General features: G+C 53.8%; 1 protein-coding gene across 1 annotated transcript; it reads left to right on the plus strand.

Annotated features, from left to right (window-relative positions):
* Positions 1–171: 171 nt before the first annotated feature.
* NOP14 (NOP14 nucleolar protein) lies at positions 172–19,582 on the plus strand. Its single transcript, XM_033105780.1, has 18 exons — positions 172–531; positions 3,846–3,980; positions 4,473–4,614; positions 5,639–5,778; positions 6,208–6,342; positions 7,091–7,213; positions 7,997–8,128; positions 8,955–9,222; positions 10,187–10,317; positions 10,832–10,917; positions 11,797–11,932; positions 13,783–13,884; positions 14,440–14,593; positions 15,961–16,120; positions 17,055–17,202; positions 18,753–18,871; positions 19,026–19,181; positions 19,465–19,582. Exons 1-18 carry the CDS (start codon positions 346–348, stop codon positions 19,562–19,564), a joined length of 2,553 nt encoding a protein of 850 aa, XP_032961671.1. The 5' UTR covers positions 172–345; the 3' UTR covers positions 19,565–19,582.
* The last annotated feature ends 285 nt before the right edge of the window (positions 19,583–19,867 follow it).

The following is a 19,867-nucleotide window of genomic DNA, read 5'->3' on the forward strand; positions in this document are numbered from 1 at the left end:
GTGGAGCTCGAGCTCCCCTCACCCGGAGCCTGAGGAGGAGGCTGCGGCGCCGCTCAGGACACTACAGCTCCCAGAAGGCCGCGCGCGCGGAGGACGCGGCGCGTCGGGAGAGCGTGGCCTGCTGGGAGTTGTAGTCGCTCAGCCTATAGGCGAGTAGGCCGAGCCGGATGTACCTACTTCTCGCCGGCTGTTATCGCGACCTGACGGCCGGGGCGGCGCCCTGGACCCCGCACGTGTTTCCTGAAGTAAGCCGCTCTCCGCCGGCTGTCTGGCCATCGCCTCGCCTCCTCTGGGTGTCTGAGGCCGTGCGGAGACGGGCGTCTTGGGGTGCGGTGAGTGTACGCCATGGGAAAGGCCAAGGCGGCCGGGGCGCGCACGAAGGCCCCCGCGGGAGCGCGGGGCGGCCGGGCGAGGCCCAACCCCAATCCGTTCGAAGTGAAAGTCAACAGGCAGAAGTTCCAGATCCTGGGCAGGAAGACGCGCCACGACGTTGGGCTACCCGGGGTGTCGCGCGCACGGGCCATCCAGAAGGTAAGCGGGGCCCCCCGCCCGCCGGGCCCTCCCTGGTGGGTGTCCCCTGTCCTGGGCCTGCGTGACAGCAGCGACCGCGCCGCACCCTCCTAGCTCTTTCGGGAGCACAGATTGCCTGCCAGCTACTCCTAACAGCGCGTCCATCCTCCCCGCTGCTCCCCGGCTCGGGACCTGACCACCACACCACACGCCTCTGCCCCTGCGTGATTTTTGAACAAATTCCGTCGCAGCACGGACTCAGTAGCCGGACGGCCACGATTTGGGCCACACACTGGCTAACCAGGAGGCCTTGGGCAACCTGGCTACTTCTCTGCGCCTCAGTTTCCTCATCTGTAAAATGGTGATCACCATAATACCTACATCCTAGGGCTGTTGGAAGGACAAACGCGTTCACTTAGAGTCCTGAGGGGAGTGCCTGGCACAGCCAGATGTCATACAGCATATATATTCCATATCAGTTAGACTGTATCTTCATGCCTCTGCTTTTGCGTGGGCTGGCATGACCTTCTCCCCTAGAAAACTGCCCCTCCTTCGAGACCCAGCACACTTGTGCCACTAATCATTGACCTCTCCAGAAATTCCACAGGTAACAGGGTTTTCTTATTTTTCTAATTTTAGAACTTTAAGAAGGTGTATATGCAGGTGTAAGTAGATAAGGTAGGTAGACAGGTAATCACTCCAGTGCTACCATGGCATCTTACAGACCTGTTGTACCTTTCCTTATTTAGATTGAGCTCTGCAGGTTTAGGCACCATGGATCTTTTTCTTCACAGTACCCGGGATTACGTAGGATGCAATAGATGTTTGAAGAAGAAGCATATCTCTCATTTGAAGCACACGACCTTGTCCCTTGCGGGGTAACTGAAATGCTGCCTTCTACAGAAAGTGTTGTAGCTTTCATCTTTCCTGTGTTGATGGGTCACAGAGTATTCTGTACCTTTCAAATTCAATTCAACAAGTGGCATCCTAGATGCAGCTTCTAAGACCTATTCATTGGTTTGATGAACAATATTTATTATTAATTACTCTAAGGAAGATACATTAGGTTGGTGAAAAAAATTAAGGCACGAAAAGGACAAGTGAATTTCCTAACATCACACAACTGGTAAGGGCTGGGGCTTGCACTCGGTTCAAATGCAAAGCCTTTATGCTCCACTGAGCACTTACATTTAAGCTCTGCTCTGGCTACTCGGGCCACAAAGGTAAATTAAGACTTGGTCACCACCTTCAAGGGCACGTAACCTATATTTTGTCACACAGTGGGCGACCCAATTGTCATCCTTATTGCAAGGAGCTGGCAGTGTGTTCAATAACGAGACAGACTGCCAGCTGACTTGGATGACTGCCCCATCACACACCCCCGGCAGGTGTCGGGGGTCGGATAGGGTGGGCTCTGGAATTGGCATGTTTGTGTTTACCACCTAAGCCTCGGTTTTCTCATTTCTAAAGTGGGGATAATATACATCCTGTCTCTCACGGTGGTTATAAGAAATAAATAAAATCGCACATTTAGCCCATCGCAAGTATTCTCTGAATACTAGCTATTGTTCTTAGACTTCTCAGCTTGTCATTCTCAGACTTCTTCACAATCTGACCCCAACTTATTGTCTTTGTTTTGCCTTTTGCAACTCAGTTTGCCCCAAAGGCCGGTCTTGTCCCCCACCTCTCTCAAGGGCCAGCCCAAGCCACCGCTCTGGTCCTTTCCCGAGCCCCACGACCCAAACAGGAGAGGTTGTGCAGACCTCTAGTGTTTGATGGGTCCAGCTCTGTCCTCCATGCTGAAGTCCTGGGGGTGAGAGGCCTGGAGGGGGCCTGGCTGCCTCTGAATTCCCAGGGTTTGATCCACAATAGAAATTCAGTATTTGCAGGAATTAGATGGAGAACCTTACTGCTTCGGGGCTCAGAGTGAAGAAGGTGTAACAGACAGGGGAGTCAGAACAGTCTTCACAGAGGGAGTCACACTCGAGCTCTGGAGGGTGAGCAGGACGTCCCCAGGCAGAGCTGAAGGTACATCGTCTTGTGTCATGAGGTGTCACGAGGTGTCATGAGGCGTGAGGACGAAGAGCTCAGAACCGTCTGGAGGAAACACAGATCGTCCAGTTGAGTTAGGTCATGATATGTGTGTGGGAAAAACGGTGGACAGGTGTACTTGGGTCTCGGTCTCTGCGGGTCCCTCGAAAGTGAATGGGCTGTCACTTCGTCTTCTCTAGTCAAGGGCAGCACTTGATCCAGAGAGAGCAGGCTTGCTGTTGAGACTGCCAGGCCCCGCTGTCACTTTTTCATCTGTAAAATAACAAAAGTTACTGCATTGATCCCGCACAGTTGGGACGTTGACGTTCAGTCCTCGGTGAGCCTTGTGAGGGAAGTGCTGTGATTCTCCCCATTTTACACCTGAGGAAACCGAGACGGAGCAGTGCTGAATTGTCTTCAGCTCTGTGACTCCGAGCTGGGACCCAGTCCAGACTCGGGAGCTTCCCACTCACACAGCAGTTAGCGCAGGCCCGCTCCGTCCTGAGCCTTCTTCTCTGTGAACTCTTGGGATCCCTCAGAACAGCCTGCGGTCAGCACCATTATCGCCCGTGTACAGAGAGGTTCGGTTCTCCCCAAGTCCTCACTGGGACCCGTGTTCACACTCTTGGCTGCACCTCCTGGGCCTCATGCCCGTGTCAGTGAATGACCACAAGAGTCCACAGGAGCTGGTTTGGGATTACAAGTGCATTTAGCAAGTGGCAGATTTGCAGGCGTGGACTCCGTGAGTGACGACGATTGGCTGTGTATAAAATAAACGCGTGTATGTGACAGCAAAGAGCAAACACGCGGCTGTCACAGTCTGTGCCTGACATTGGTCATGGAGTTGATATTATGGCTTCCTTTTCAGCTCCTTGTTCTGTATTTGTCTCCCTCTCAGCTAGGACCCCAGCTCCTCCAGCTTCCTTACCTGATGCAGGGGCCTCAGGCTCTGCTTTATCTTTGGTCGCTGGCATTTCTCTTTAACCTTCCGTCTTGGGCTCACCAGTACAGAGTGCGCCCTGGAGACTGCCGTCTGCGCCAATGTACGGCAGCAGGCCAGCTTCCCCTCAGCACCGAGGCCCGTCTTTCCAGCCAGAAGATTGGCCCTTTTGGGGGACTCTGGGTTTCAGTGGCCTAAGGCACACCTAATGGCCAGGTGGCAGTGTGTCTCATCTTCCAATTCGTTAGAGCCGTTGTAGTGTCCTCTTGTGGAAGTCTTTCTCCCTTGGGGGCTAAGATCGGCAAGCATCAGAACACAGAGTTGGCAGGACCAGGGTGAGATTGTTTTATCATCTGTTTTTCAGCGAACCCAGACTCTACTAAAGGAATACAAGGAAAGAGAGAAGTCCAATGTGTTTACAGACAGACGGTTTGGGGAGTACAACAGTAGCATGAGCCCAGAGGAGAAGATGCTGAAGAGGTTCGCTCTGGAACAGCAGGTATGGGGAGCGGTGGTGCCATTTGGCACGGGAGTCGAGCACAAGGAGAAGGCAGTTGCCCAGGTCACTTACGCTGCTGTGGGCACCAGCCCACTAGGTCCAGCGGGTGGGTCGTCAGTCCCGTCCCTTGGCTGGGGAGGCCAAAGAGGAAGCAGCCTGCTGCAGGTGGATAAATATCTTAACCAGAGTGCACGGCAGGCAGTGATGTGTCCTCAAGTTTTGACTAACGTACTGCTTCAGCTCGGGTGGGTAGAGAGTGAGTGGGTGCTCAAACCTTCCTGTTGAGAAAAGCCACATGAGAGACCAGCAGCTTAGCCTGGTCTGTTGACTTCTGTGGGTTCTGTTTATATCTGAATGATTACTCACATGATCCAGAATAATCTTAAAGCTGCTGAGGCTACATTGTCACGTTGCGTAATAGAAAAACAATTGGGTTTTGCTATTAAATGGATGTGGAAATTTTAGGAAACAGATTTTTTTTCCCCATGTCAGCGACAACATGAAAAAAAAAACATCTACAACCTAAACGAAGATGAGGAGTTAACTCACTACGGCCAGTCTTTGGCAGACATCGAAAAGCACAATGACATCGTTGACAGTGACAGTGACACCGAGGAGCGAGGAGCGCTGTCTGGTAAGCGCGGGACAAGGGCACTGTCTGCTCAGCACGGGACTTCGTTCCTGCCCTTCTTGGAGACGCTGAGAAATAGTGTCAGGCAAAGGTGCCACTGATCGTTGACCTCTCCAGAAATTCCACACATAACAGGGTTTCCTTACTTCTCTAATTTTAGACCTTTAAGAAGGTGTATATGCAGATGTAGACAGATAAGGAAGGTAGACAGAGGCTTTCGGAGGCTGAAAAAGCACTTCCGAATCCTCTAGGCCATTTTACCCAGGGGCTCAGAGAAGCAAGGGGACTTGTCTACCTGCACAGGTACAAGTGTGGTTTCATGTAACCAGGCGGCAGCTTCAGCAAGGAAGCACGATTAGAGCAAGCGGGGGCTGGCGCTGGGGTGCGGCCTGGCGGGGCGCAGCGCTGTGGACCCCAGCTTGGCCCGAGGGTGGGTAGAGTGAGAAGCCCAGCCGTCGGAAAGGCAGCCTAAAAGATTCTGTTTCTGTTTCTGGTATGTGATATGGGGCAAATTGCTTCCCACCTAAGCCTCCATTTTATCATCCAAGAAATTGGATGTTTTCTTTCCACTCCAACTGGTTGATGCCCACATGTTTTCTTTCTGTCGTCTGCCTGGTAATTCAGGCTGTTTGAGGAGCAATGATTTGTCGCTGTGAGGGGTGGGGGCTGGCAGTGGCCCTGGTCCTCGACTACCCCTCCCAGGGCTCAGCTTCTAGCTCGCTTTACTGCATTTGCCGCCCTCACGAGATTTGAATGCACTTGAACAGGTCCTCTTTTTGTGGTGTTTCCATCCCTCAGATCGTGGCAGGTGGGTGCTTTTCTGTCTCTGGGTTTTCGTGGAAAGAGTGGCTCACCTTGGGTATTTCTTAAGTGCCACTGTGTCCAGGGTCTCAGGCCAGCCATTGGGTGTGAGGACTTTTCCTTGAATGTGGGATCAGCCCTCAGGACTGCGCCTGGAGAAGCGTTGGCAGAAGGCGGTGACAGCCGCTCCCGGGCTTCACCGCTGTGCTTTCTGCTCTGTCTCCAGCCGAGCTGACAGCGGCTCATTTCGGAGGCGGCGGGCTCCTTCATAAGAAGACAGCGCAGCTGCCAGGCGGAGATGGGGAGAGACCCAAATCACGCAGAGAACTGATTGAGGAGCTCGTGGCGAAGTCAAAGCAAGACAAGGTGCGCTGCTTACACCGTAGGCGTGGGGCGCTCCCTCGCGAGACTCGCCCCCAGATGCTCTCACCTCTCGTTCCCCGCACATTTCCAGGCTGTGTACTGCTGTCTGTGAACGTAGAAAAGCATCCGTTTTCAATAGGACTATTTGAGACTTTGTCAAGCGTGCACTCTGATGTTTTGGGGTTTGGGGTTTTGTTGGTTGCCTGCTTGGTTGGTTGCAGCATTTTCACAGGTACTGGGACTGGCACTGCTTTGCACCAGCACGCGCAGTCCGTGGCAGGAAATGAGGGCTCTGTGGGGAGACTTGGTAGCTTTGCAGCTAAGACACCAATGTTGACACATTCGGTTGTCACGTGTAGGCTGGGCGCTGACATCAGGCCGCCCGTCAGAGCCAAGCAGTAATGGTGCGCCTGTGTCTGCTTTCTTTCCCAGAGGGAGAGACAAGCTCAGCGAGAAGATGCCCTGGAGCTCACAGAGAAGCTAGACCAAGACTGGAAGGAAATCCAGGCTCTCCTGGCACACAAGGCGCCCAAGTCGGAGAACAGAGACAAAAAGGGGAAACCTGAGGTAGGGCCGAGTGGCTGAAGCGGACACTGAGCTCACTGCTCACTTGACCTTTTCTGGAGAAAAAGTGGTGGCCAGGCGTCCTCCTGGTCTGTGGCCTTGGCTGCAACAACTTGCGTCTCCGTTTCTGTCAGGATCCAAGTTTCCATTGAGTCGTCATCAGGTTATCTGATATGTGTTACGCCGGGGTAGAGATAAACTGAGAATTACTTCAATGTCTACTCAAAAATAAACTAAAGAAACAGCTATTTCTTCGTATGAGAAATAGTTCGGCAGCAAGACCATCAGATGGTGTTTGAATTAGTACATTTACTTATTTGGTTCCCGGTGCAGTCTTAGTCTGAATTGTTGACAAGCTGCATTCATCTGAGTAGCTGGTTTGGAGGAAATAGCAAGGCTTGTACCAGCTCACCTGGTCACGTGGCTGTCAGCACGTCCTTGTGAGTCAGCCTTGCTGGTACCTTCACCTGAGCTCTCTTTTAGGGGCTTGACACCTAGATGAGCAATGTTTAGTTTTATTAATACAGATATATTTTGAGGAGAACTTTCTGGAAGCGAGAAGTCTTATATGACCTGAAAATGTCCTCAGCACTGTGGAGAAGCTTCTTGAGCTTCCTCTCAAGAAGAAAAGGCTCAAGATGTGCTTTAGCGTCTTCCGTGATGGTGTGTAGCCATGGCTGGAAGTGCAAGAAGCCAGCTGTGTAGGCCTTTTTTCTTCTAAAAAATGACACGTTCCTTCTTTCTGCCCCAGCCTGATGCATATGACATGGTGGTTCGTGAGCTTGGCTTTGAAATGAAGGCACAGCCCTCTAACAGGATGAAAACGGAAGAGGAGCTGATCAGGGAGGAAGAGGAGCGGCTCAAGAACCTGGAGGTGTGGGGACGGGGACAGGGCATTGGGCAGCCCCAGCGCTGTGCGGGGCGGGAAGGGGGCTGTTCTGACCTTCGTTTAGGGCCTTGTTGCTCTGCTTTGTAAGGTGGGACGAAGAAACTCTGCTTTAATCAATGAAACCTTTTTAGGCTATTTAAAGTTTATGTTTATTTTACTATAAATATGTATTTTCATATTATAAAAACAAAAAAGTTCAGATAATGCCCAGACGCCAAATAAACAATCGATGATTCTTACAGTCCCTTCACCTAAAACAGTTGCTGATAATATAGTACACTGCTTTCTCTACTTTATCTGTGCCTTAAAAAAGGGTTTTTAAATGTCATTATATGGAAACAAAAATGAAATCGAGACACGCTGTCCTCCGTCTGGCCTTCTCACTCTAACCTCGCCATGGGCCTCTTCCTATGTCCGGTGTGTTTTCACATAATACGCGTCGGGCTGCTGGTTTGGCCACATGCCAACCTCAGGGTAAGCTGTCCACGCTCTGTGATGTGGCCGGGGACAATCAGGTGGGCTGGCATGATGTGACCAGGAAGACCCCAGAGTAACGGGCTCGCCTTCCTTGTCATTGGAAGACGTTTCTGCCACAGTGTTTGTTGTTTTTGTTAAGAAGAGTCTTTGACATGATACAACCAAGTGTCGGCATGTCTGCTAGAAGCCTAAAGGCAGCCAGAGCTCTGAGGACTGCCACAGAGCAGGACAGCCTGGCTCCTTGTGACTCGTGCGCTGAACACGTCACATGGCTTCTCTCTCTCCTCTCAGGCTGACAGGCTCCGAAGAATGCTTGGAAAGGACGAGGATGAAAACACCAAGAAACCAAAACACGTGTCTGCAGATGACTTAAGTGACGGCTTCATACTAGACAAAGACGACAGGCGTCTGCTTTCTTACAAAGTAAGACATTTGCCTTTCTTTGCTTTCTGCCTGAAAAGAACACACTTGCCGGTGTTTCCTTTAGTAGGTTCGTCAGGGATAAAAATTGTCTTTTTGAAACTCTCTGCAGTTCTTTGGGTGTTTATGGTGTATCAGACACCGAGAGTGGGGACAAGACAGTGACATAGTTCTCACCGCGTCTGGAGCAGGAACGCAGATAATACCAGGCCGACCAGGCTCCTCTGGCTGCTGACCGGTGTCTGAGTTCTGCGTGCACTCAGCATTGACACCGGGCAGCTGAGTAGAGCTGAGCGTCCTGAATACTTCTGAGACCAATACGTGCTTTTCTAACGCTGGTGTGGTATTCATTCATAAACCCCATAAGGCCATAAGCCCTTTTAGAGTGTACCCCTCAGGGTTAGGGCAGGCAGGTGTATCGGGCAGAAGAGGATCCGAGGCAGGGAACTGGGTGCTCCCAAAACACTGGGTTATCTGGGGGGGACAGGGTTTCTTCCAGGTGCAGCCCAAATACCAGGAAGCCCCGGCTAACCCAGCTGTCCCCCAGCCCCAGAGCCAGTGGTGGCTGCTACACAGCTGCTGGCACCCCGGGTCCTGGCAGCAGGGTTTGGAGAACGTGTTCCCAGGCCTTCAGCCCTGGGACCAGGGTGGCATCAAAGGGGGTGAGCAGGGAAGCCCTGGCCAGTAGACAGCTGCAGCACAGCGTTTGTGTTCCTTGCATGCGAGTGAGATAAAGCACCGTGTGCACAGTATGTGACGTAGTAACCAGGTGCCCTGACCACTGTGTCTCTGGGGTCGTGACGCCTGTGCTTCCGGCATTCTGTCCCAGGATGGAAAAATGAACGTCGAAGGAGAGCAAAGCGAGGCAGCCAGTGATGGTGAGAGCGCAGAGGAAGAGGGCGCGAACTCGAGCGAGGGGGACACAGAGGGCAGCAGTGGCTCCGACGGCCACTCGGACCTGGAGCCCGACGCAGACAGCGAGGAAGAAAGTGAGAGGCCGAAGTGGGGGCAGCGGCGGGCTCCCAGGAACAGGTCGACGAGCGGTGATCTGGAAGCTCGAGAAGCTGCAAGAACTGAGCTGCCCTATACGTTTGCAGGTGACACAAAATCGGGTTTTCTTAGGTTTCAGGAGGACACCCAGCCTGGCGATAAGCCTGCCATGCTGGGGCTGCGCATGTGGCATGGGGACTAAGGGTGGACACGATCTGTCTGTTAGGTCTTGGCTGTTGGATGGGCACGGCCGTCTTTCTCCTCGGGCTGTCTGGTGTCACCCTGGGGCCTGACCCAGGCCCTGGCATGAGGGTTAGCCCTGGCTGCGTGCCCGCAGGCATTCTGTGGGTCGTCAGCAGGTGACAGCACACACACATCTTTCCGTAGAAGCATCTTCCTTCTGTTTTTAAACAGTCAGCCTTTTGTGGTGGGCAGGCAGCTGCCATGGAGACCCATGGCAGGGCCGGGAGGTGAGTGAGTGGCCTTGGGAAGGCTGCCTGTGTTCACACCTTGGCACACTTGTTTGGCCACAAAACATCTGACGTGGGATACAGTACGTTGTTTTCTCTGGTACGCAGTCCGACATGGTCCTGTGACTTCAGTCATTTCCAGAGAGGACGAAGTCACGGGTGAAGCTGGCTTCTATGGGAGTCTCAGGTGGCGACACTGCTCCACTCGGCTCTTTCCAGCTCGTTCTGAACCAGTCTGGGCACTAAAGCTGCCACTCTGTCACCTGGCCTCACTGCGTGTTGGGTGTTTGGACAGAGTCCCGATAGAGCAAAGGCCGCCGGTCATTTCCTCATGGCAGCTATCCTCGGGCCTGCTCACTGAGAGCCCAGGTTAATCAGAGCTCAGTCAGGACACACAGAGCACGCGTGGGATGTGTCTGGCATTACAATGTGAGATGAGATCCGTGTGTCACAGACAGACATTAAGGTATCGCTTGGTAAAGCAGAAGAAGCAATATTGCTTCCGCTGTGGCTGGGTTTGCTCCTGTTAGCAGACACCTGCGTCCTTCTGGTCCTTCTTGTTTCAAATGCTAAGTGTGCGGTGTGTCCCTGTTTTTCATAGCTCCAGAATCCTATGAAGAGCTGAAGTCTTTATTATCAGGAAAATCAGTGGAAGAGCAGTTTTTGGTGGTGGAGAGAATTCAGAAATGCAACCACCCAAGTCTCGCCGTGGGAAACAAAGCGAAATTAGAAGTATGTAGACAGAAAGGCAGGTGGAGGGTTGGGGGTAGAGGGTGTGCCCACCGGGGGCTGCCAGGGCCTGCAGGCCACCCAGCTCGTGTCGCCCTCACACACGTGCTGCGGGCTGTGATGCTTCTGGGTTGGAGCAGGCAGAGAAGCAAGCCTTGACATGCGTCACCCTTGAGGCCCACAGCAGGCCCAGGAAGGCAGGCACTGTTGCCTCACACTGAGCCAGGGAAATGGGCGACTGCACGAGCCTGTCCCCTGGCACGTGCTGCAGTCAGTCACTGAGCAAGGCCCACTTTGGGTGCGTCCTTGGTTTTCTTGTAAGATAGAGGTGTCGTCTGCCACGCTGTGGAGGTGCACGCCTGACCCCACTCGTGTGTGCTCCCCCTGGGGTTCAGCGGGGTGCTCTACCCGTCGGTAGCCCTGAGCCCCCACCACCCCGCCAGTGTGGTGACGTGCGTGGGCTGCCCGTGGTTTTGTTCTGAGATTAGCACTGAGCCGTTCCATCATGTTCCTGCAGAAACTGTTTGGCTTCCTTTTGGAATACGTTGGCGACGTGGCTACAGACAACCCACCAGACCTCCGAATAATTGATAAGTTGGTTGTGTAAGTAAAGCTGGTGGGCTGGGGCTGAGCTCAACAAGTTCATCCTGTTTAGGGTCATAAGAATACAGAGCTTTTAAGGTCGGCCTTAGAAACGGGCTGTCCGGCGTACACCAGCTGCCATCCTCTCAGCAGCGACAGCGCGCGGGACAGGTCAGCTGCTCCCCGCCCCAGAGCAGGGTTTGTAGCTACAGTGAACCCCGTCAGATTTGATCATAGTATTCGGTGGCCGACTTTCTGTTTCGTTAGCCAGTGAAATTTCAGGCTACTCTTCGGTGGGAGTCCAGTGTCACCCCAGGTGTTCACCTCAGTGAGACCGGGCTCCTTTTAGGAAGCACGTCATCTTGTCCACCTGTTCCCGCCCTGTGCAGGGACGGCGGCCAGTTTCCAGACCCTCCCTGCACTAAAACCCCCATGAAGCGGAGACCCCCGTGGTGGCTGGTGGCCCCGTGGTAGCTGGGGGGAGGCATGGCAGGGAGTTCTAACTGGGAGGCTTAGTGACAGCGTGTGGCCTCGTGGTGCCGAGCCAGCTTCAGCCGTTTCAGAAGTGCTGGTGCAGAGTCTGGAGTTCACGGTCAGGCGCCTGTGCTCCCCACACAGTTACCACAGGTAGAGCTCTTCCTACCGGAGGTCCCCGCCAGGTTTTTGGGAAATGGCAAAACAGTATAGATTATTTTAAATCAACTACAAAACTCTGGCTCGCCAGGAAGGCCAGCCAGGTAGCCGCAACAGGAAAAGTGTCTTCATCCAGGGGTTTTCAGTTCAAACTTACAGTCAGCAGGTAACTTCACAGGAGAACGGTAATGTGGGAGGTTCGGGGTTTTCTGAGAGTGTTTTTGTACCTGGAGTCACTGGCCCCTGACTTGTGTTTCTGATTAACAGGCATTTATATAACCTGTGCCAGATGTTTCCTGAGTCTGCAGGTGACTCCATAAAGTTTGTCCTCCGAGATGCCATGCACGAGATGGAAGGGATGATTGAGGCGAAAGGTCGAGCCGCGTTTCCGGGGTTGGACGTGGTAAGCTGGGGCTCGTTTTGACCCGGTCGTGGGCCTGCAGCCACCAGGACTGCACTGAACGACTGACATGGCTTCGCTAGGTGGGCTGTCCCTAGAGCTTCTGGAGTGACCTGCAGGGGCACAGTGACCTGCAGTGTGTCCATAAAACGAAACTGGTTGATTGCATATGCATCAGGCTGTGCTTTGTCTTCATGGCAAAGAGGTTTTAAGGCGAACAAAGCTGATTTTCTGAGGACCCACGCCTGCAGGCTGGTTTTGCTCCCTCCCGTCTGTTCATTCACTAAGAGACATTAGAACAGTTTTATGACAGCCATGAGTGGTATTGTCAACTTCAGTAACTTTGAGGAAACACTTGTTCAGTTATTCCATTTTCAGGTCTTTGTGCTGAAATGAATTAACAATTGTTAGCAGAAACTTAAAAATTTTTCACAGGATTGGTGTTCTTGGTTTTAATAGACTCCACAAAATAGGGTCCGAGCCGGTGTCTGTGAACCACTGCTGGTGACTTCAGTTCTTCTGGGAGCTTCCTCCCAGCGTCCTCACTAGGCCTTGCCCTATTTAGCCGGGATTGAGGGGTACCTGGAGCCCTGGCAAGGAAATCCAGCCTCTGCCTCCTCGGAGCCCATTTCTGCCAGGAGTGTTCGTGGGGAGGCCATGTAGTGGTGACATGGCAGGCTGCCCGGCCCGCAGCCCAGTTCCTTCATCTGAGCTGTGGGGTCCTGGCCCCTTTCCTTGTCTGTAAGCGGCAGTGACAGTGACAACAATGCCTGCCTTTTTGGTGCCTTGTGTCAGGGTAGCCTGCAGGCTGTGCCTGACTCATGGTAGTTTCCTAAAAGCAATAGCTTGCTACCATCGTCATCTAAGACAAAACAGCCATGTTTCTGTTTCTAAATGTCATCTTGGGAGAAAGTAGTCCAGGCAGCTTCATGTCCTGGAGATAGCACAGGCTCCCCACTTCCTTGGGGGTGTGGTGGGGTGGGTCTCCCAGTCTGGTCCAGACCCACCCTGCCACCAGGCTGTACCACCCTGATTTGACATGTTTTAAGTCTCGCTTCACCTGCATTACTACCTGATATGACATTAGATCTTGACAGCTTCAAAGAAATACTGCCGTTAGCAATTGGCTGTTGCTCGAACCAAGGCTGGGAGCGCTGGGGTCCGTTTGTCGCGTGATGAGCAGGTGGGGGGATGGATCTCAGCTCGGGACGGCAGAGAGCACGTGACAATGTTCAGAGAACAGTGCCCGCAGCTCCCAGCTCCGCTCCCCCAGGAGCCTCAGTTTCCTCATCTGTATAGTGGGTATACTGTACCTAATCCTCACAGTGACCCTACGAGGTATACATGTGGGCTTGCCATTCTTTCCAGCAGGCTCTGTGAGGTTGTCCCAGAAGGGAGAGGTCCTCTTCCCTCTGAGCTCACAGCTCAGAGCAGGCCTCACTGTGTGGGCCCAAGAGCCTCGGGCCGCTTCCTGCTGAACTGGGGCAGGTGGTCATGAGCGCCCAGGCAGTAGGGACCTCTGCCCAGCCTTATGGGCCATAAACCCTGCTGGGCTTCCCCGGAAAGTGCAGCCCCGTGCTGTGCCCACGCACTGGTCCACCAGGGAAGCCCGCACATCCCAGAAGAGGCCGGCCGTCTGTGGTGTGCGAGAGAACAGGTGCGCTCCAGCGTGTATGGGACAGGGTCTGGGGGACACTGACCCCGACCTGCAAGGCCTGCCGTGGCTAAGAGGCCACGGTGACAGCACCACACGATAGAGGTTGCAAGCCTGTTTTACTCTTGGGCCTTTTTAAAGGCAGCATTTTAAACTTCTTTTTCCTTCTTTAATCTGTGTCATCACACTTCCTTTCCAGCTCATTTACTTGAAAATTGCTGGGATGCTGTTTCCGACCTCTGACTTCTGGCACCCTGTCGTGACCCCCACGCTGGTGTGTCTGAGCCAGTTGCTCACGAAGGTATGTCCCGCTTGCACTCGTCACACGGTCACACCCGCTCCATCAGAGCCAGCATCTCCTGGGGCCGTGCTCAGTGAGGCCATGGAGACTGGCCTTTGGGGTCAGGCATAAGACAGGCTCATCCAAAAGGGCCCGTCAGGATGACGAGATGGGACTGAGGTCAGAAGCGGCCCAGCCCCTCCCAGAGCCCGGTTCCAGCAGCCCCAGACGGACTGGGGCGGGGGGTCTGATTTAGCACCTGGAGGTAGTGGGGTGTGATCCCAGCAAACAACCTTTCAAGTTAGTGAAGAGGGCATCAAGTCCGACGTGGGCTCTGTCCCGCTTTCAGCTTTAACAAGGTCCCAGCAGCTCCTTTTCCAGGCAGCTCACGCCCATGCACGCTCGCTGCAGTCACTGGCTGCCGGCTGAGAAGGGCCTCAGCATGCACAAAGCTCTGCCTGAAGCCCACTGACCCTCCACCGTTGGGAGGGGTGGTCCCCTCCATGCAGAAGATCAGGGTGCGCGGCTCACCTGGGAGCCATGTGTGGAACCTTCTACCGAGCCCATTCCTTCCAGTGCCCCGTCCTGTCTCTCCAAGACGCTGTGAAGGGTCTGTTTGTGTGCTGTGTGTTCCTGGACTACGTGTCGCTGTCGCAGAGGTTCGTCCCTGAGCTGATTAATTTCCTCCTGGGGATTCTTTACATAGCAACTCCAAATAAGCAAAGCCAAGGTAAGTTGATTTGAAGCTTTTTCAAATGTATTATACTTCAGAATTTTTTTCACAGACTTCTGAAAGTAAGTGATACTCATTGTAGAAAATTCGGAATATGGAAAAATGGAAAGAAGACAAAAATGTCTGAAATCCTATCATCCAGAGTAGCTTTTTTCTCAGTGTGGCCGTGTGTACACACCCACATGTGGAAGAGATCAGGATGGTAATTGATATGTGCAGTCTGAACTGATGCGTGCTCTGCATATAAAGTACATTGAAGGTGCAAACAAGAATGTGTTACTCGTGTGGCTCACTTATGTCTCGTGGGCAGCACTGCTCTGGATGGCGTCTTCGGGCTCCGAATTCTGGAAGGAGAGAGAGTCAAAAGCCGTATTCTGATGAGAAAACATTTCAGCGCTTGTTGACCTTCTCAGTTGTTCTCAGTTACGCCCCTCCCCTCCTCCAGGCAGCCTCCCAGAGCTTCCTCCCGCTCGCTGCTCCCCTCATGGGACCACCAAGGACTTGCTAGGCCTTTGTCCCCTCGCTGTGTCATGTCTGTAGGTTCTATCTCAAGAACAAGACCCAGATCTCCCATTCCAGCCTGTCTGTGGTGTTGAGCGCCTCCTAAGTGCCCAGTGGGACAGTGCTGTTCCAAACCTAGGAACTATGCCTTAAGGTGTGTGGCAGGCCCTTGGTTCAGGCTGCTAAATGCAGCCTGTCCTTTTGCTTTAACTCATAAAGCACCGTCCTGCGTGTGGCTCCTGCTCCCTGGCTGCACCCGTCCTGTGTGCTGACGTGATGGGCACCGGAGAGGCACAGTCCCCCCAGGGAAACCCATCAAGATGGGTGCGGTCAGGGCAAAGTGTAGAATGCACTGGATATGGGTCAGGCAGCGCCTGGGCGAGCTGCTGTCAGCCAGTTGCCCCTCCCCGCTTTGCCCCCTTTGCTGTTCCTGTACCACACTCCTCTGCCCGCCCCGCTGTGCGCTCCCTGTTCCTCAGGTGCTCCTCTGGGTGATGGGGTTACGTCCTGTACACCCCAGGGCCTCTGCTGGCCTTCGCCCTTCAGGACAGGCCTCTGCCCTGCTGAACTCTGCAGCCTGCCCCACCCCCCAGCATTCCCACCTGACCCCCATCCCCTTGTCGGCTTCTCGTGTCATCCATTGTTTCGCCTAATTTTCGATCCACTTCATTTCTGTGTACGGGCAAGGACCTGGTCTGTCCTTGGACATGGCCCCAGCACCCCTGCCAAGGCTCTCACCCCGTGTCTGCGTAGTAAAAATCAGTGCATGTTTCTGAAGAGGGAACCTTCTGTAGCTTCGCTCTTCGAGCCTGCCCGTGAGCCCAGTAACACGGAGGTCTCTGTCCCTGTCCCACTGCATTCAGGTTACATTCCGGTGCACCCTTTCAGAGCACTTGGGAAGAACTCGGAACTGCTCGTGGTGTCTGATGAAAAGGACACGGCCACGTGGCAGACGAGGAGCCTCGCCCTCCTCTGGGCAAGTGGCCTGAAAGCCCCGACAGAGACGGAGGCCAACCACACCAGGTATGCCGGGCACGGGCCTCCTGGGCAGTGGCACCTGTGCTTGTGCAGCAGCTCCCAGGGCCCTCGGTGCCAGTCCGGGCCTCAGAGAGGCCGCCAGGAGCTGGGCATCACCTAGGAGCCTGCACCAAGGTGCCCCAGCTTCATCTGTTTGTGGATGGTGGGATCTTGTGTGTGATGTCGTATCCTTTGCTTGTCCATCATCTATTGATGGACATTCGAAGGCTCCCACGTTTCCGCTGTTGTGAATGCTACAGCTGTGAACACGGGTGTGTGGAATCTCTGAGACCCTGCTTTCACTCTGGGGAACATAACCAGGTGTGGGATTGCTGGATCATATGGTAACTCAATATATCATTCTTTGAGGAACCTCCATACTTTTTCCACAGCAGCTGCACCATTTTACATTCCCGCCAACAGTGCACGAGGGTCCAGTGTCTCCACGTCCTCACTGACACGTGTTGTTTTCTGGGCTTTTTGAGAACAGCCAGAGTAGCCATCCTCCTGGGTGTGAGGTCATATCCTGTTGTGGTTTTGACTTGCATTTCTCTGATGATCAGTGACCTTGAGCACCTTTTCACGTGCCTGTTGGCCATATGTGTGTGTCTTCTTTGGAAAAATGTCTGTTCAGGTCCTGATGGCGATTATTTCCATGTAAAAAGTGACTTTCCAAGAATATGTGTATTATTTCCAAAATATACCTGCTTGATCTTTCAGATAGTAATTTAGAAGCTGAAATAGACGGCTCTGCTTCCGAGCGGCCGTGCTTCCCACGATCGATACCCTCCTGTCAGGGCACGTGCTGTGCTCCTTGGCGCCTGGCGCTGTCTGGCCCCGGCGACCACGGCCCAAGTCGGGTTTTCCAGCCTTGTGAGCAGCAGACTCTGGCCTCTGCCGACTTTGCCTCGGGCCCTGAAGCTGCCTCTCGCCCTCACAGGCTGTCCTGCCTGGCCGTGTGCCTGTCTCTGGTGAAGCACTGCGTGCTCATGTACGCCACACTGCCGTCCTTCCACGACATCACGAGGCCCCTCAAAGCCCTCCTGACGGAGCACCTGGCCGCCGGCAGTCACCCCTGCGAGCTCCAGGTGAGGACCCTGCCAGGACAGCACTCAGTCCGGCTCGGCTGTTTCCACGCCGGGGAGCAGGGAGTGGCGTTCCTGCCACTGGGGTTGTGGCCAGGTCATCAAGGACACCATTTTTGCAAGTTAGAAGCTCAAATGGGAAATAGAGTCACGATGGTGAGAGACTGAGAGTAGCTGTTGGACCGAGTCTGGGCCTGAGTCATCTGAGAGCTGTCACGTTATGTGCTCCCTTCTGCCTGCCTGCTGCCCTCCCAGGCCACACAGGTTTTCTGAGGACAGTCCCACCGTCCTGTACAAGACGGCAGAAGGGCTCCCTCTGTCTGACCTGCAAGCTCCCACATATGCGTCTAAATGAGCGTCCGCAGCCTTTTAGCTCTACCTTCCTGCCATTCCGCACCGACTTCCCGTCTTTCCACACCAGCCTGGGATCTCGTTAAGGGAAGTCATCCCTCCAGTGTCAGCCTCGCCCTCCCCTTCACACACTCTGACCTCCACATAGGTCTTCCCACGTGCCCTTCCCTCTGCCTGGAACGCTCTCCTTAGAGCCACGTACTTACTGATCCCCTCGCTTTCTGTGCCTCTTCTCCACGCATGACCACTCAGCACTTCATGCTGTTGTACCTCTGATCCCCTAGGATATGGGCCATGAGGACATCGTGTCATCTTGTGGAAGGTTGGAAGGTCTCCACCCTGTATCCACTTAACGTAGATGTGTCTGTGGCTTGTCCCTTAAAGGGCTGAGTGGCTGTTCGGCCCTATGGGATTTGGGCTGGCCCAGAAACCATGGGTGGTTCGTGGACTCGGGGTGAACTGAGCTGGTCGTGGCTTGAGTGGAGTCCCATGGAGGCTGGGCACTTGGCCCTCAGAGGTGAACCTCCAGACGAGACAGGGAATGGCCATGCCTATGATAAACCTGTGCGAGGGGAAAGGAATGGAACCAACAGCAGTGAGCTGGCTTCTAGAAAGTTCCTTAGAAGCCCCAGCCAACTCTCCTGGAAGCCAAGGCCATGATGAAAATGCCTCAACCATCTGGTTCTTTCTCTTGGGATGAAGTGAGGTCAGATCACAAAGACTGGTAGAAACTCAGTCCCACCCTAGGCCCCGCCGGGTGGTTACCCATCCACCGCCCCTGTACCCAACTCCCAGCGGGTCCATGAAAGGAGTGTTGCCCATGAAAGACTGCTGCCCTGTCTGCCAGTCTTTTTGGAAAATAAGATGCCATCACGTTTGCTAGATGCTGGAAGTACCTAAATCAGACACTTGACCCAGTCTCTGGGCCTGTAGTCCTGCCACATGCAGGGTGTGAAGAAAGATAAGAGCTGTCTGCACAGTCCCCTCCCTCGTTGGCAAGGAGAGAGAAGGTTCAGTCATAGCCAGGCACGCCTGTAAGCACAGCTATGCACCCACACCCGTGTATCTAGCAGATGGGGACTGACGGCAGGGGACAAGGTCTTGTTCTGTCCCCTCCCTCCTGTAGGACACAGATCCTGTTGAAGGAGCTCGTGAGGCCACAGTGGGCGGGCCCCTGACCACCTCCGTTCTCCGTGTTTCAGGAGCTGTCTCAAAGCATACTGACAGAAATGGAAACCCACGGGACGCACTGTCAGCCGCTGATCTGTGAGAAGAGCAAGCCGGTGCCACTGAAAATGTTCACCCCGCGGCTGGTCAAAGTGTGAGTACAGCCGTGTCCCCACAGCACCCCCAGTTCCTGCAGGGGCCCCGGGAGCTCAGGGCTGCAGGTCGCAGCCCATGAAGGTTAGGGGCTCTGGCTGAGACCTGGGGCCAACTAGACTCTTGCCTCCTGGGCGCCGGCTTTCTGTTGTTAGCCTCGAGTTTGGAAGAAAACAGGGAAGCACTAAGGAGGAACAGGAGAGGAAAAGGCTGATCCACAAACACAAGCGCGAGTTTAAAGGCGCCGTCCGGGAAATCCGTAAGGACAACCAGTTCCTGGCCCGGATGCAGCTCTCGGAGATCATGGAACGGTGAGGGAGCTATGGTGTGCCCTGTGGTGTGCCCTGTGGTGTGCCGCCCCGTGGTGTGCTGCCCCGTGGCCCTGGGCCTGACGGCTGGGCAGGGACTGAGGGCGGGGGCCGGGCCGGGCAGGCTACTTCCCCCTTTTCCTTCCTCTGCACTGGACATGGGAGTCATGGGCCCCTTGGGGTTCTGAATGCTGTCGGGTCAGATATGAAAAAGGGACAGTTGTCCTCCAAAACCTAATGGGTTTTTTTTTTCTTTTTTCTTTTTTTTTTCCCCTTCTATTTTTAGGGATGCGGAAAGAAAGCGAAAAGTGAAGCAGCTTTTTAACAGCCTGGCTACACAGGAAGGTGAATGGAAAGCTCTGAAGAGGAAAAAGTTCAAAAAATAAATTATGTTTTATAAGTTAGTCTGGGAGATGTTATATATTGGCAGTAACGAAGGGCACTGTAATATCAGTGTGACCTTTTTTCCCCTACTTCAGTTCCTGTTAAACATCTCTCCTGATGAAGTGTGCTGTGGGACTCGGGAACCATTCTCCACAAGCGTAGTGTGCTCGTATACTGTAAATGACCCGGCCCACTGTGTTTCCATGGACCTCAGCTGATCACAGGGTTTGGGCCTGAGGGGATTCTGGCCAACGTCATTTTTAGGATATCAACCAAGGAAATTTGCCTTCGTGTATAGAATTCAG

The sequence above is a fragment of the Rhinolophus ferrumequinum genome, chromosome 5 (assembly GCF_004115265.2).
Source record: "Rhinolophus ferrumequinum isolate MPI-CBG mRhiFer1 chromosome 5, mRhiFer1_v1.p, whole genome shotgun sequence".
NCBI classification, from domain to species: domain Eukaryota; kingdom Metazoa; phylum Chordata; class Mammalia; order Chiroptera; family Rhinolophidae; genus Rhinolophus; species Rhinolophus ferrumequinum.